Genomic DNA, 18,007 nt, shown 5'->3' with positions numbered 1-18,007 from the left:
GAGGAATCGCTTCCTATAAAAGAAAAAAAGTCATAACTACCTATTGAACAAAATTATCAGTCCCTTCCCCTATTTTGTAAAATAGAATTAACAAATACAAAACACAGCCACAGGAATACAGATGAGGCAATATTCTAATTACAAGTGGGGTCATTTATGTGTCTCAAACCTGAATAAAATACAGGTAACAATCTAAATTCCATCATGACAATAAAATACTTTCCATTTTCCAAGTTTGATGGTAATAAATATTTACATTTTTAAAAATAGTTTTGCTCATTTTTTTAAAGACATAACATGCTTAAGGGTACACAGAATATGGAAAAAATCATCACTTTGTCTAAGAGATCAAATGGTAGTATAAAACAATGCTCTTACATATTCATTCAATTCAAGAATGATAACATCAGAGATTCTAATATGGTGTTTACCTCAAAGATGACATTCAAGTATGTTATTTAGAACACCTAATGTATCTATTAAGAAGTAAGCAATGCTATCTAGTTTTTGTAGTTTTTAGTATCTTCTATACCCACCACCACCGCCTCCATACGGATCTCCATAACCTCTTCCACCATAGCCCCCTCTTCCTCCATAGCCCCCTCTTCCACCATAATCTCCCCTCCCGCCATAATCTCCCCTGCCTTGGAAACCTCCTCCTCTACCACCCCCTCCCCCACCCCCTCCCCAGCCTCCACCCCCGCCCCCACCCCCTCCCCAGCCACCTCTTCCACCACCTCCCCTACCACCACCCCCACCACCCCAACCACCCCTTCCTCCGCCTTCTTGTCTCTTTTGCCAAGGTGGCATTTCAGGGGGTGGTGGTTCAATTTCATTTGGCCGTCCTCCCCTGTCAGGCACTCTTCCCATCAGCACCTGTGTGAAGAAACATTTTCTTTCAGTTTCTAATATTTTAAAAGTTAAAATTTACTTAAATGATTCTAGTGATATTGCAGTTACTGCTCTAATAAAGAAACAAAAGCCAAATATTTAAGGAAATGAAAGTATCAGACATGGCAGTATGAATTAATACTGCAAACATAAATGTGATGTATGTCAAATTCTTCACAATGTGGTATTATTTTTAAACAATCTGGGGAAACATTTCTGAAACTTAAGGGCTTGTTAACTTCTCGTTTACCGGATTCTGCAACAAGCCTAATATCCATCACGCTAAGAAACTTTTTAGCAAAATATTTTCAATATACATAAACTACATACCCAACATTAATTCAATTCACCTCCATTTATACAACAACAAAAACTCTGAACTGTCCATTGCCACTGATTTGGTAATAGACTATCCAATAAAAGATCGTTGAAATAAAATGTGCTTAGAAATACAAAGTATGAAATATATATGATAACATGTGGATGTAACGAAGTCAAAGGTAAGTATAATAACTATAATCCAAGGTAGCATCACTTCAAGGAGATACAAGGATTCTTAATGAACCATTCCTTTCTTATGAGAAACTTAAGCTCACTTTCAATGATGATACTAATTATTATATTATTATAAAGAAAATAAAGACTTGATATACTTCCTTAACCATGTTTTACAATACGTTGAAGGATAAACCAGGAAAGTTTGGTTTCAGTCCCTGACCTTCTGCAGAAAGGACCTACTTTATATGCCCATGAACAGAAAAAAGACAGACAACAGGCCCCCCCACCCACCACTGCCAAGGGGAGGCCAATAGCTTCCTGCTAGTTTCTTTCAGGAAAGAAGGTAAAACAGTAACTGCCTCAACCAAAATGACCTATAAATCAGGTTCTAATTCCCTTAATCATTTAATCAAAACTATGTTTGAGAAATTTATGTCATAAATGAAAGACAGAAAGTACAACATCCTCACTGTGGGGCAAGGTTCGAAATATATAACAATTCTTTTAAAGTCAGCAATAATGTCCTAATTACCAAATCCAAAAAACCGCTTTTCTTGGTTGTTATTCTCACTGGTCTCCCCACCAAACATGTCATGTTGGTGGGTATATGGGGGACACTGCTCCAATAACTGATCATAACATTGCCCTTAAATAATCAGACTATAAATTATAAACTAGGAAAAGAGATGGGAAATTTCACCTAAAGAAGGAAACCCTTGATCCAGCAAAACTAGATCATAACCTGATGCAAGACATTAAGTAACATATTTAGAGGCAAAACACTTTCAGGAAATAGAGGAGCTTGACCTAAAATGGAAGTAGGGAAGCATGAACACTGGTGCCTCATGGAGCAATAATTAGGCCAATCAAATTTATATACAACCATCCCTCTGATAAAGTATCCTATATCAAGGGTACCTTTCTTACTACCCTGAGTAAGAAACAATGTTTTTAAATTACTCAAATCCCTTACTTCTGATTTTTCGCTCTTTTGTAGTAAAGTTTGCAATAGAGTGCTCTAAATGTTATCTGAGCTGACAAACATTCTAGATTACTTTATTGTTGTTGCTGCTTGTTAAGGTAAAAATTCACACTCTTTGAGCATGTTAAAATCCACTGTCAGACAAATGGATCTACGTATACTCTGAATCAGAAAATGGAACCTCCAAGAGATTCAGCAATTTGTCCAAGTAAATGATGGGAGATAAGATGGGAACCTAGATTTGTATGACTCCAAAGTATGTACTCTTGCCTTTACACCAAGGATATAAGAAAACTGTCAGTACCTGAAATGATTTCTACAGATTTTCACTGACAAAGAATGATTACATTCTTGGAAAGACAAATAATGCTTTCTAAAGCTATTGATAAAAACAATTCTTAATTCCTCTAATTCAGATAAAACTTTGGTTTAATTTATGAATACAGAAATTCAAATGACCATGCACACGCAAAACATAACTAAGGCAAGATGGACTGACGCCCCTCTACCACTCTCTTCTAGGAGTTCACTAAGACAAAAGAAAAATGGACTGAAATCTGTAAAAACCCCAAACGGGGATATTATGAATTCATTCTCTACTGTACTGAACAAAAAACCAACCTTATTAATGGCACATGCTGTCTTTTCCCGGCTGGAGCCACTACTTGTCCTAATGATCTTGGATAGGTCTTCACGAGCAGCAAGTAGATGTGCCAACGTAATCGTTGTCTTGGGTGACAAAGCATAACGCTTAGGCTGATAAATTTTTGCTATGTCATCTGTTTTCACCTAAATGACAAGTTAGGGGGCAAAGGAACCAAAGAATATGTCAATGAAAAAGCAAGAGAAATCACTAATATCTGATAATCTGTATGTAGAATGAAAAAAGCAGACCAACAGATACTAAAAGAATGCACAACTACCAGTAACAACTTATTTAAAAAGTAATACCAAAAAAGGTTCCATTCATAACAAAAGACAAACCTTAAATAAGCTTTACCAAAACACATACATGACCTTTAAGACAAAAAACATTAGTAAATCTTATAAAAAACAAAAGGAAAACTTGAATAAATGGAGAGAAATACCAAGGTTTTTCTGGAGGAGTATCGTCAGGTTTCCCCCAAATTAACTATTAGATTTACTGCAATTCTATTGGAATGGTTTTTGAGAAGATGGTGCAGGGAGGGAAGAGGAATCTAAAGTTAATCCAGAAATTAAATATGTAAGAATGACTGAAAGAATTTTGAAAAAGAAGAGTTCTACCAGATATTAATAGGCAATATGAAATTATCATACTTGTCTTAACAGCTAACATTCATTGAGTACTTATTCAATGTGCCAGAATACTGTTCACTTAATAGTCATTTCTTTAATCCTCAAAACATCCTTTTAGAGTGGTTGTTTTTGCAGATGGAAAAAAAAAGGAGGGTTAGAAAGCTTAAACAGTTTCACCAAAAAGTGAGAGAATCCCAGTTTTGCCCACTTACTAATAAAGAGACACCTGATCGCCAAGCACAGGTATACAGGTAACAGTACACTATCCTACCTCAGTCTAACGTCATGGAACTTGGGGAGAACAAAAAAATAGATTGATGAAACAAAACAGGCAATTCAGAGCTTCATAAATGTATGAATGCAATGAATGATAAAGGGGACATCAAAGGTAGGTGAGAAAAGGGATGGATTATTTTTCAAATGGTGCTGGAATGAGCTGTTGGCTATTTCTAAAAATAATAAGGTACACCATACTGGAATTCCAAATATAATAAAGAGTTCATTGTGTAAGGTTTTATTTTAAACTGAAAAACTTAAGTATATTATAAAGATTACAATTTCTACACACCGAAAGTCATAAGAAAAAACAAAAAATCAAAAGACAACTGGGGAAAATATTTTCAACAAATAAAGCAACTAACTAACTTCCTTAATATATAAAAAGCTCAATCAAAAGGAAAACAGGAAGACCCTAAGGGGAAAAAAACGACAAGACACAAATAGAAATTTCAAAAAAAGAGGAAATTCAAATGACTAATAAGCTTATGAAAAAAAGTTACACTTTACCCAATAAAATACACAAATTGAAACAATTTAGTCTTTTTTAACCATCAAGTTCACAATAAAATTGACAGTATTCTAAATATTAAAGAGGCTAAAGTGAAGACAAAATTTCATTTACTTTACTGATAGGAGTTTAAATTCATATCAATTTTCAAAAAAACCAATTTGGCCATGTGAGTCAAGAGCATTAAGAGTCATAACCTTTGACACAGTAAATTTCCACTTAGGAATCCATCATAAAAATATACTTTGAAATTCATAAATAACAATTACACATGAATATTCCTGGTGTTATACAGGAAAAAATGTATAAAATAAGAGTTAAATTATGGCATCACTATATAAAATATAGCACAGCCATAAAAAGGATAGTGAAATGAAATACAGTTATGTAAGACCACATGGATGAACCTTGAAAGCATTATGCTAAGAAGCCAGACACAATAAGCCACATGTTGTATGATTCCATTTATATGAAGTGTCTGAACAGGCAAATCCAAAGGACAGAAAATCATCGTAGTGGCTGCCAGGGAAGGGAGGGGGTATTGGGAATGATTGCTAATGGATGCCTGTTTCTTTTTGGGATGATGGAAATGTTCTGGAATTAGATAGTGGTAATGGTTACAGAATACAGTGAATACTCTAAAAAGTTGTTCACTTTAAGATGGTAATTATATCTCCAAAAGTAAGAAATTAAAAATTAACTTTAAAAAGGGTATTGAAATCATATCTGATAGAGATATGAGACTGATCATAATAAATTCAGTGAAAAAAAAACTATAAAATTACACTCAGTCTTATTTAATATGAGCAAAATAATAGAAAGAAAGAAACCAGAGTAACCATACTAACAAAGGTATACAATCTTTTTGAAAGGTAACTCTGGAGTATGCATCAAAAGCATTAAAATCATGTCTATTTTCTGATCAAGAAATTCCGCTTGAAACACAAAGGATCCTGCATAGCCAAGCAATCTTGAAAATGAACAACAAAGCTGGTGGCATCACGCTCCTCAATCTCAAAATACATGACAAAGCTATAGTAATCAAAACAGCATGGTACTGGCATAATAACAAACACACAGATCAATGGAACAGGATAGAGACCCCAGAAATAAACCCACATATGTATGGTCAATTAATTTATGACAAAGAAGTCAAAAATATACGATGGGGAAAAGACGGTCTATTCAATAAATGGTGTTGGGCAAACTTGACAGCAACAAGAAAAAGAGTGAAAATGGACCCGTATTTTCCAACATACACAAAAATAACTCAAAACAGATTAAAGACTTGAATATAAGACCTGAAATTTTAAAAGTCCTGGAAGAAAACATAGGCTGTACGGTCCATGACACCAATCTTGGCAATGATTTTTTGGATTTGACTCCAAAAGCAAACACAACAAAAGCAAAAATAAACAAGTGGGACTACATCAAACTAAAAGGCTTCATCAACAAAATGAAAAGGCAATGAACTGAATGGAAGAAAATATTTGCATATCATATATCTAATAAGGGATTAATATCTAAAATATATCAATGACTCATATAACAGCAAAAATAAAAATCTGATTAAAAAATGGGCAGAGGATCTGAATAGACATTTTTTCCAAAGGAGATATCAAGATGGCCAACCGATACATGAAAAGATACTCAACATCATTAATCATCAGGGAAATGCAGATCAAAACCAAAATGAGATACAACTTCAGAACTGTCAGGATGGGTAAATCATCAATAAATCAACAATTAACACATGCTGGCAAGGCTGTGGAGAAAAGGGAACCCTTGTGCACTGTTGGAGTTTAATTAAATTGGTGTAGCCACTACAGAAAACAGTATGGAGGTTCCTCAAAAAATTAAAAATACAACTATTATATGATCCAACAATCCCACTGCTGGGTATTTATCCAAAGAAAACAAAAACACTAACTCAAAAAGATACATACACCCCCATGTTCATTGCAGCATTATTTATAATAGCCAAGATATGGTAACAACCTATGTGTCCAACGATGGATAAATGGATAAAGAAAATGTCACACACACACACACACACACACACACACACACACACACACACACACACACAATGGAATATTATTCAGCCATAAAAAAGAACGAAATCTTGCCGTCTGCAACAACATAGATATACATTGCAGGCATTGTGCTAAGTGAAATAAGTCAGACAGAGAAAGATAAATACCATACGATCTCATTTTTATGTGGAATCTAAAAACAGACCCCCACCCCTTTCGCCAACCCCCACCAAACACAACCCAACTTACAGAGATCAAATTTGTGGTTGCCAGAAGTAGGTGTCGGCAGGTGTGTGAAATGGGTAAAGGGAGTCAAAGATACAAACTTACAGTTATAAAATAAGTCATGAGGATGTAATGTACAGCATGGTGACTACAGCTAACAATACTGTATTGTGTCTTTGAAAGTTGCTAAGAGAGTCAATCTTAAAAGTTCTCATCACAAAAAAATTCTGTAACTGATGGACGCTAATTAGACTTGTGGTGATCGTTTTGCAATATATACAAGTATCAAACAATTATGTTGTGCACCACCTAAAACTAGCATAATGTATATCAATTATACCTCAATTAAAAAAAAATTAGAAATACGTCATTGACATATACAAAAATTTAGCTACTAAGGATTTCATTAAAGCGTCAAACAAGGAATTAAAGGAAATCTCAATGTCAATTAAGAGTATATCTATAGGATAACATTTTCGGTAGTTTTAAAATGAGTCATTCAACCATATCAGACACATGAAATAAGGGGATAATGATAAAGACATTATGCTGGTGCAAAAGTAATTGCAGTTTTTGCCATTATTTTTACCCTTTTAAACCACAATTACTTTTGCACCAACATAATGTATTAAATTTACATAAAATTAAACAAGAAAACTCAGGGTATAAATGCATATACTCATATAATCAATTGAAAAGGATCAAATGAAAGGCCTAAATTGACCCATAGTCTATGAAAAACATATTTAAAAAATTTTTCTAAATTAAGGAGAAAAAAGCAAAAACAAAACCTCCTTATCCTGAAACATGAAAAAGGACCAAGATGAAAAGATAAATTAAGATAGTTCCTAAAGGCATATTTTCTCAAAGTCCCCAAGTTTAAGACTAGTAGAGTCAACATGCCCATATATCCATGCCACCCTGAATGTTCAAAGAAAAGAACATGTCAAAACTCATTTGTTATGGATTTCTCTGTAAACTTAAGGCCAACACTGAAAACATCCTTTCAGTTACTATGTTAAGACATTTTTAGTACACCACCTTTCACAGTTGTTCTATTCCTCAATTCCTTTTTTCTCCTTAAAATTCTATCAGGTTAAAATGATATAAAACCTCTATTGAGTTTCCAGAGGTCAGTAAAACTAACCTCCATACAACTGAACTCTACTGAATTTCTTGAGGTCAGCAAGCATGTCATCTATTTCTTTGGTAACTCACAACTCTTAGGGCATCTGGGCTTCTTGCATACAAGACTTACTCTAATAACATGGACATACACGCATCTCTGGAGTTTATCCTAGTGTACATGCAGAAGAAAAACAGGCTTTTACCATCTGAGGAGCTGATTAGGTATTACAGATACAGAAATAATCTAAAAATATTCTATACTTAATCATATAGGATATTGAAATGCTCATCTAGAACCAGGTATATCACAGTGCTTGACACATGAGATGCTGAATAAATATTAAAAGAAAAATCATAAATGGTAGTCTTCAACTGTGCCTTATAGCTATTCTATTAATGTGCTAAAAAAATAAAAAAATGTTCCCTGAAATAATAATAGTTTTCACCAGCAACCCTGTTCTAGTAACTCTTCAATTTTTCGTATCTGTCTGCCAGGTGTTTGGAAATACACACGAGGGAGTATTTCAAGGTAAATGAATCACAATGACCACACTAAATTACAAAAAGGCATACATATACTAAAACAAAGAGAATGGAAAAGAAGGATACAGATAAGAAGGGAACCAACATCTCAGAAAGTGAAATCTGGAGCCAAAAATAGGGGTTCATTCAGTCTGTAGAACAGTCTATTCCTCCATCCCCTGGTGCCATGCTGCTACTCCTCCTCCCCTGACCAAGTAAAGAAAAGTGTACAGAAAAAGTGAGGTTTCCCTTCTTGAAAAAATGAGCAGCTTCAGAGAAAAGAGTTCTACAAGTCGGCATTAGGAATTCCCACAGCCCAGGAGCCAGCTCCAAAGCCTCGTATTAACAATCTCAATCAGTGACCGTAGTTCCCCAGTTTTTCAGTCTTGCTCTTCAATACGGACAATCGGACAATCGGTAACCATTGTGTATTCGAAGAAAGCCACCACAAGAGAGAAACCAAGAAAAACAAACAAACAATTACCCAGGAGAAAATAAAAACAACTGAAGACCAAAAACGGTGTGGTGTGTTGTTTTTTTTTTAATTTTCATCCTCATTCAAGAAGATAGCATATTCATAAATAAGAAAATATATATGAAAAAGAAAAACTCAAGAATAAAAAAGAATTTCTGAAAATTAAAAAGATGGCAGAAACAAAAATTCAATACCAAGGGCATTTCCAAGAAAGTGAATCAAAAAGGGAAAGAGAGTATAAAAGAATAAATAATGCAACTTAAGTAGATATATCTGTGATGTCCAATATCTGACTAACAAAGAATTTCAGAAAGAGAAAACACAGAAAACGAAAGGGAAGAAATTAATAAAGAAAAACATAAAAGCTAAGAATATACAGATTTAAAGGGCCACTTAGCATTTTGCACAATGAATGAAAAAAGATCCAGACCGACATCTACTGTGAAATTTCAGAACTCCAAGGACAGAGAAGGGAGTCCAAAATTTTCCAGAGAAAAATAAAAGGTCATCCAAAAGCACTGAGAATGGCATCAGGTTTCTCAACAATAGCACTAAATGCTAGAAAACAATGAAACAATACCTTCAATATTCTTAGAGGAAAATATTTTCAACCTAGAATTCTCTATTTACCCAATCAATCAAATGTGAGAGCAGAATATACATATTTTCACAATGCAAGGATTCAGAAAAATCATTCCTATGTATCCTTTGTTAGGAAGTTATTTGTGGATTTACTGTAGTAGAATGAGGGAATAAACAATGAAAAGGATCCAGGACATAGTGGGGTAGCCAAGGACAGCCATGCAAACAGCCCAGATTGCAATAGAAAGATACTTTTAGGAAGCTTTTAGGAGGGAAAGCATACAGAAAATGGAGGACTCATTAGACAATGTGATTTTAAAAAGTATATCTAAAAAGAAAAAGCAGCAGCAGGATATGATAGAGAAACACAATGCAAGAAAAAAAATCCTCTTAGAAGGAAGATGAGACATTCAGTAAACTGAGTAATGGCCCCTAAAGTTGTCCACATCCTAATCCCTGGAACCTGTGAATACATTACCTTGCAGAGGCAGATGTGATAAAGCTAAGGATCTTGAGATGGATAAATTACACTGGATTATCTGGGTGGGCCAAGTGTAATCACAAGGATCCTTGTAAGAGAGACAGGAGTGTCAGAGACAGGAGAAGAAGTGACACTGAAAGCAAAGAAAGAAAGATGGGAGGATCCTACACTGCTCGTTTTGAAGATGGCAAATGAGGTCCAGAGCCAAGGTACAGACGTGGCATCTGGAAGCTACAAAATGCAAGGAAACAGACTGTCCCCTGAAGTGGGGAGAAAGAATACAACCCCGCCAATACCTTCATTTTAGGGCTTCTTATCTCTAGAACTGTAAATGAATAAATGTGTATTATCTAAGCCACTAAATTTGTGGTAATTTGTTACAGCAGCCATAGGAAACCAATACAAGCCACCACATGAAGAGACCACATCAGAGCCAAGAAGACAACCAAAGCACCGAGCAGACAGAACCCAGACATGTGAGACAAGCATCTTGGATATTCCAGCCTAGCCCAGGCACTAGCTGAATGAAGCTGCGTATGTATCCCAGGTGATACAACGTGGGGCAGAAGAACTGCGCAGTTAATCCAATGTAATAAAGATGACAGCGGAGAGTAACATGCGCATGATTTCCCCTTCCACCTGAAACAATCTAAAACCGGCCAACCCATGTTAACCAGTGACTTTTCAGAAACTGGACACCAAGGAGCACAAGATAGTGATCCCTGAAACAGGGGAAGCAAATGATTTCCTAGAATTACTGTCAGGAGAGTTTCTAGACTATGATGCAAGGTGAGGCAGGGGATCCCAGCTGAAGCCTGGGTACAGGTTAAAGGCATAAAATGGGAGGGATGGAAGACAGCTCTCTAGAAAGCCATCTGAAGAGATTCATATTTGGAGATGCAGGGACATTTCCAACCCCCTCTTCAACTGGACCACACTCCACCGCCTTAAGACACCTTTAAGAAGACTTGTTCAGGCATCAGTACTACCTGTACCTATTCTTATATCCTGCTTTCTTCACCCTTGCTCATTATATCTATCTCACTGTCCCATATGCTTTCTTTTATGCATATCCTTGCATAAATCACAACGTTTATTAATTTAAAATAAATGGGAAAGATCTGAATGGGAATCAAGATATTTGAAAACAGGGATTTATACAGATCAGGATTATTATGTAAGACCAGTAGGTGGCCCGGGCATGTGCTTCGCGTAGAGTGATTAAAAAGTGTAGATGTGGCAATTACGTAACAGACGAGAAAGCCTGAGGAGCTGTCGCAGAGCGCCACCTACAGGACGCACAGGGGAGAACGGCCTCACCTTGGCTCGGTCAGACCAGCCAAAGGACTGCACCGTGACGTCCAGCCGCTTCACCAACATGCGGCGGCGGCACTCATACTCGCTGCAAAGAGCAGCGTTGATTCTTTCCAGCTGTTCCTAAAGGATTTGGAAACAAATATGATACATTTGACATACTTTCTTTTTGCACAGAAAAGAAATTTGAAAACTGTGGTCAGTACTTTCCAGTGATTCAAAAGATTATGTGAACTTGATGGCCATTTTCTGATCCATGAGCCTTTACAAATTTTTTAAATAATAAAGAGTATTTGATAGAACACTTACGATATTCAGAAGATAGTAAACATATAAACTCCACAACTGTCATCTTCAATCAAATATGTTAATTTACATAAAACATCTACTTGCTAAGTAGTCTGGATCAATAAGGAAAGAAAATACCAATAACTTCCCATCTTGCTGGCTTTGCACTACTATCCTTTTCAAATCACAACTATGCTAACATACTGGGCACCACAAATACTCTTGGGCAGGTTTTTTAAAATGTATCTAATTGGAGAAATGTTTGGACCTAGTACTCTGGAATATCAATCCATTTTAATTATCCAGAATAATAAATGCATGCCACACATTGTAAATTCTAGATGTCCATTTATCAAAGTAAGTCACATTCACTAATTGAATTATACGAAAAACTAATAAAAGGGGTATTTACCGCCTGTTCCAGATTTAAATCAATTTTCAGCAGTGGTTTTCCCACATGATTTTTCTGGACTTTGGAGAGAATATCTTTCACCTAAAAGGAAATATAAAAGATTGTAAAAATGTATATCCCTAATTTAAAACAATCTTATTCTTGCTTAAAATGTTATTTTGAATGCTAGAGAATAAAATGTTAAAGTGAAATGACTAAAATATACCTTTACTTACTAGGAAAGAATATCACCACTATGCAAAATATCTTTTTTAAAGAAATATTAGTTACACTAATTTAAGCTACAAGCACACCTTTTCCAAAATAAGAAATATGAGTAATGCACATAGATAACTAAAGTAGCTACTAAAAGGTTGTACTATGAGACTCTGTATGTTTTTATGTGAAATAAATTTGGAGTTTCTTCTTAAGGTGGCACTCTTTTACATCCTGATAAATTCTCAAAAAGGATACTAATAAAACCTTTGAGGAGCACATTGATTTTTCTCAATTAAGTATGACATACACATTCCAATTGTAAGTATTATGGTTTCATTGTTCAGCAAGACAACATAAGACAGCAAGCCCTCTCAATTGGTCACCACATACACATTTCATTCCTTTGGCAAAGCCACTAATTTGAATGACTTGAAACATTTTTATTGTGGTGAACAAGATATTAGGCATTCTCTTTTGCTTTAGCAGTGTCAGGGGTCATTCCAACAATCATTTATCCTGAGGAAAATGACTCAGAAAATGACTAAGTTGGGCTCCCCTTCCTAACTGGAAAATCCTTTCTTATCTAAAGAAAATATTTCAAAACAATGAAATATTTAGTTTCTTAGTTATATGGTAACTAGGGAAAACAATCAGGGCAGTTCAGATTTTGAGGGGTATGAAGTTTATTTAATGTTGGGGGCACTCTTTAACAAAAAGAATTAAAAATTATGAACATAAAATTAGCTTGAAGACTGGTGGTGGTGATGGGGAGTGACTGTAAATCACAAGGTTTCTTTTGTGGGTGATAGAAATGTTCTGAAATTAGGTTTTGATGATGGTATTCTGCAAATATACTAAAATTTACTGGATTGCACACTTGATATGGGTGAATTTTATGATATATGTATCTTGAGAAAGCTGTTTTTTAAAAATTAGCATAGAAAGAACTTCTGCTAATGAAGGATCCTAAAGCTTAGGCTTTATTAGCTTCATAGCAAATCTACCTCTATAATAATACAATTACTGACACAATTTTAACATATTGTAAAAAAATATTAACTTATTTTCTTAAAATATGCCTTTTGTGTAGATTCCCCAAGTATTGTAAATACTTTCAATTTGATTATTTCATATATTACTAAAAGTTTTAGTTGTAACTCCTCACTCAAGAGGGATTTTTGAATGCACACTTACAATTTCTTACATGTAATCATATTTCCAGAATTTCAACATTAGATAACAGTTTTAATAAGTTTGAGAATTACTTGTGACAGTGAGGGAGTGAAGAATATATAGACTCTGGAGGTTGACTACCTGGGTTCAAACCTCAGGTCTACCACTTCTACTCAGAAACTTGCTTATCTAATTTATTAAATCTTTCAGTACCTCGGTTTCCTCATATAGCTGCTGTAGATAACAGTACCTACCTCATTATAGGGGATCTAATAAGTCAATGAGTTGTTACATAGGTACAAACATTTAGAACAGTAAATGTTATGTATTTGCTATTAATGTTACTATAAATTACTTTAGATTAACATTTAAACAACTTCAAATTATAAAATAATACTTTCTTCCCAATGGTGACAAAATCTCTGCACACATTACACACAAAAGAAAGAAAAATTTTGCTTGTGATAGGAACTGAATGGAGAAGGAAGTTCTTGGAGGTTAATATTTAGCCACAATGATCACAATATCAACTACCTTATAATTAGCCTGCCAGCCCTTGAACACAGGTATGATAGTCTGCTCGAAGGAGGGTAAAGACAAGTTTGGGGATTTGTTAATACTAGCTGAAATCCATAAATGGAAAAAAGCCTCTTTGGGATGAACATGTGAAAGCAACTGATGTGGGAGAGCTCCCTCACTACAAAAGTTTTAAGCCTCCCTCACTATAGAAATTTTAAGTCTCCTTTTCCATACTGTGTTTTCCCAAAAATAAGACCTAACCAGACAATCAGCTCTAATGCGTCTTTTGGAGCAAAAACTAATATAAAACCCAGTCTTATATATTATACATTATGTCATAATACAGAATATCATATTATGTAATAGGATATAATATATATAATATATTATATATTATATTATTTGTCATGCTGGGTCTCAGCTCCCGCTCCCCACACAAGAACGCAGAATATGGTGAGGCCAAAAAGGAACACCCACGGAGCCATAGATAGGGGAGTCATACCAGTATATTCTCGCTGGCGGCTGGGTTGGAGACACAGGAAGCAGGCTCCACACGATCTGCAGCCTGCCATCCGCTTCTCTGCCTGCCAAACAACCAACCGACCGACTAGCGTAGCCACGGCAGTTATGTCAGTGGCTAATGGCTAACTGGTTATAGCTGATGGGCAACCAGTCACAGCTGATGGCCATCTACTACCTGAGCTAGCAGCTTTCCATGTGAGGCCGAGAGCCTGGAAACTGCTCTCTGGGACTCTATCCCCACACTCCACCCCCCAGGGTAACCATGGCAATGGTAACTTCATGGATCCACCCCCCCACATAAGGCGTAAGAATGGCAACCAAGGATCCAAAAGCACCTGCAGGAGAAGTATCCAAAATCAGATCTCATTGAAAGTGACAGCGGTACCCATTTTACGGGGCAAGAAGTGCAGCACTGGGCTGCCAGGATGGACATACAATGGGTTTCATACTCCGTATAACCCACAAGCAGCTGGCATGATTGAATGCTACAACAGCCTATTGAAGCAAGGCCTCCAGGTGTCAAAACACCCTCCCATGATGAGTGACTGGGCGTCTCGTCTATGGGATGTCCTGAGAGTCCTGAATGAGAGACCACGGAAGGGAGGGCCCGCACCAGTAGAAGCTCTGCTACATCGAACGGCCACTCCCATTCAGTTACACGTTACCATAAGTGAGACTGTTAAAGCCAGGCTACGGCAGAAATGGAAACATTTTGCTGCCAGCACCCACATGCTTGAAAGAAGGGGAACGGCAGCAATGGACTTGGCCCTGGTGGGTCAAAAGCTCCCACTGTCGGTGGTTGGGCCTGATAGCCCCATGGGGGGCTGGTTTGACCCATGATTTGCAAGTGATGCCAGGGGTGGTGGCCGAGTGGCCACCGCAAGTGACTGTGGTATATGGAGGTCCTGAGGCGGAGACAATTTTGCGGGGAACTTATGCACTCTCGCTATGGCCTATTATGGGGTCCCCTGTTCTGTTACATGTTGAAACTATGTAAGGGACCCCAAGCACTGCCATAAAGGTCTGGTACCACAAACTGGGAAAGGTGCCCGTGGCAGCGACCCTCCTTTCCCAGGACAAAAGGCTAGCATACATCCTCCCAGATGGAAGGGATTTGCTATTGTTGGTTCCTATGATTACTATTTCTTTCTGCACGTAGATGCCTATAAACTAATACGGCATAGGGCCCCTCGCGGAAGACACTTGTCTGCTTGTTGCGCAGATTGTGAGGCGAGACACAATTCCTGGGCTGGTGGAATATGGGGACAGAGTCCCAGAGAGCAGTTTCCAGGCTCTCGGCCTCACGTGGAAAGGTGCTGGCTCAGGTAGTAGATGGTCATCAGCTGTGACTGGTTGCCCATCAGCTATAACCAGTTAGCCATTAGCCACTGACATAATTGCCGTGGCTACGCTAGTCGGTTGGTTGGTTGGTTGGTTGGTTGGCAGGCAGAGAAGCGGACAGCAGGCTGCAGATCGTGTGGAGCCTGCTTCCTGTGTCTCCAACCCAGCAGCCAGCGAGAAATAGTGGTAAGACTCCCCTATCTATGGCTCCGTGGGTGTTCCTTTTTGGCCTCGCTATATCCTGCGTTCTTGTGTGGGGAGCAGGAGCTGAATCCCCGCATGACAATTGTATTACATTGTATTAGACTCTTATTTTACTATAAGTCCAGTTCTCATATTAATTTTTGCTCCAAAAGGCACATTAAAGCTGATTGTCCAGCTAGGTCTTATTTTCTGGGAAACACGGTAGTTTTTTAGCTCCTTAGCCCCTGGCTTTGATTACTCTTCTCTTCAGTTTCTGAATCCTGGACTAAAGATTGCTCCTAGCCTGAATGACAGAATGTCTCTCACAAAGCTACTTAAAACCCTGTGACTTCCCAACATTCCCCAAGCCATTCCGGACCCCCCAGGCCAGTATACTTGTTGATTGTAATCATTGAAGCCTAATGTTCTTTCCAACCCATTCTAGGCCCAGCTCCTGGACAATTGATGCCACCTGACTGGTTGAATGGCCCCAGGCTCTATAGAGCTAACGGATTTATTAAAATATTTTTCCTCAGTCAGGGGTCTTAGGGATACAGAGGATAACCCGGTAAGATTGCCAGTCCCAACCAACAAAGCCAACAGAGTCTTCCAGATGGATCCTGAGACCCCTTCCTCTCATCTGAAATTAGATAAGAGTTCCGTGAGAGTTCCGTGAATCCCCCAAGAGGTAGGGAGGGACAGCTAGTTCTGCGCCTGTCCAGCAGGAAGCAGACACAGAAGACAAGATCTCCTGTCCCTCAACTTTTCACAGAGATTTTATGGGGATCGTGTCTCTCAAGGGTAAAACAAGGCAGGCAGTTAGAGATAGGCATTGGGTCTCTGCATTCCTGCATAACCCATAATATTCAACTGCCCAAAAGACCTCCCCTCTCCGCCCAAAACTTCCCCCTTTTCATTGTAATCACCCTCCCATACGAGAAATAAATGGGTGCAAGATACCCAACTAAATCAAACTAGCCACTCACACCTGTGCAGTTTAAAAAGGTGAGTTAATAGCCTCTTGTCAATCACAAGTGTCAATCAAGCGGTCCCACACCCAGAAAGGAACAGCCCATTCTAGAGAAAAAACGGATAAAAACTCCAAGTCCTCACCAGTCAGGCTTTTTGAGCCCAGGCCCTTGGCGCTTTGGGCCTTTTTGCCTTCAGAGTCTCTCCTTTTGCTCGGCCCATTCCAAATTCTTTGCAGTGTACTTTTTCTTCTGATAATGCCACCTTGGGCCGTTGAGCATTGTCTGCTGGTCGGGTCCACTCCTATTGATTTGAAGTGTACCTTCTCTGCTAATAAACTGCTTTTTCACTACTTTCACTACTTCACTACGTTCAATTCTTTGCTCAAGACGAAAAAGAACCTGGACACCACACCAAGAAGGTCCCATCTTCTGGTAATACAATGGCTGATTAGAAGAGCCCAGAAATCTATCTCAATTTGAAATGGTCCCAGATATTTTAGCCAAACACAGATCATTCTTAATCCAGAGGGAAAAAACTCTGAAGAGTAACTTGGGAACTCCAGAACAATGTTTTTGAGCTGGGATTCACAGACAATCTTTGGTTTGCAAGTTCTATGGGACTCCCCAAAAGTTTTTAATATTGTGTTTCATCTTAATGATACTAAATTTCTCTCACATTCATTAAGACAAGTGTCTTCCTCAGTTCATAAATTATCAATGCAAAAAGTACTTCATTCAAGGATTTACCTTAAAGCAGTGTGTTTAAAAATGGAGTTTTAGTACCTATTCTTGAAGATGAGAATTTTTTTTCCTTGAAAATGAATTCTGTATTACTCCCTAGAAGGTTCCTACAAAACCTAGAAATTAGGCCAGAATTTGTTCTGTGAGAGAAGCATTCTCTTTAACATATACATGACTAGGAAAAAGTAGTTTAATAATTGAAAAAAATTTTTCAAAAAGTTTGAAGTACATAGTTTGTGGCTGTTTTTACTCCATTAGGTTTACTCATTCATTCATTCACTATACAGCAAACAGTTACTAAACACTTATCCACCAGAAACTGCTTGTTCACTGCCAAAGACAACCACATTGCAATTCCACTAAAATGGTCCATTAAAAAATAATTTAGTATGTCTTTGACTTTATAGTATAACTCTGCTTGTTTCAGTATAATGCATTTCAATCTTTTTTTAAGAAACAG

The 18,007-nt window shown here is 37.3% G+C and overlaps 1 protein-coding gene across 1 annotated transcript in view; it reads right to left on the bottom strand.

Annotated features, from left to right (window-relative positions):
• Positions 1-132: 132 nt before the first annotated feature.
• The window catches only part of FAM98B (family with sequence similarity 98 member B), a 32,068-nt gene continuing 14,193 nt past the window's right edge, over positions 133-18,007 (bottom strand). Inside the window, exons 5-8 of the mRNA XM_081048228.1 lie at positions 11,900-11,980; positions 11,206-11,322; positions 2,993-3,160; positions 133-876 (exon numbers count right to left, since the gene is read on the bottom strand). Of these exons, the coding sequence (XP_080904354.1) occupies positions 517-876; positions 2,993-3,160; positions 11,206-11,322; positions 11,900-11,980 (726 nt within the window). The 3' untranslated portion in view covers positions 133-516. The remainder of the gene's footprint in view (positions 877-2,992; positions 3,161-11,205; positions 11,323-11,899; positions 11,981-18,007) is intronic.

This window comes from Rhinolophus hipposideros, assembly GCF_964194185.1.
Source record: "Rhinolophus hipposideros genome assembly, chromosome: 5".
In the NCBI taxonomy this organism is placed as follows: Eukaryota; Metazoa; Chordata; class Mammalia; order Chiroptera; family Rhinolophidae; genus Rhinolophus; species Rhinolophus hipposideros.
This window is presented reverse-complemented; position numbering and strand designations above follow the sequence as displayed.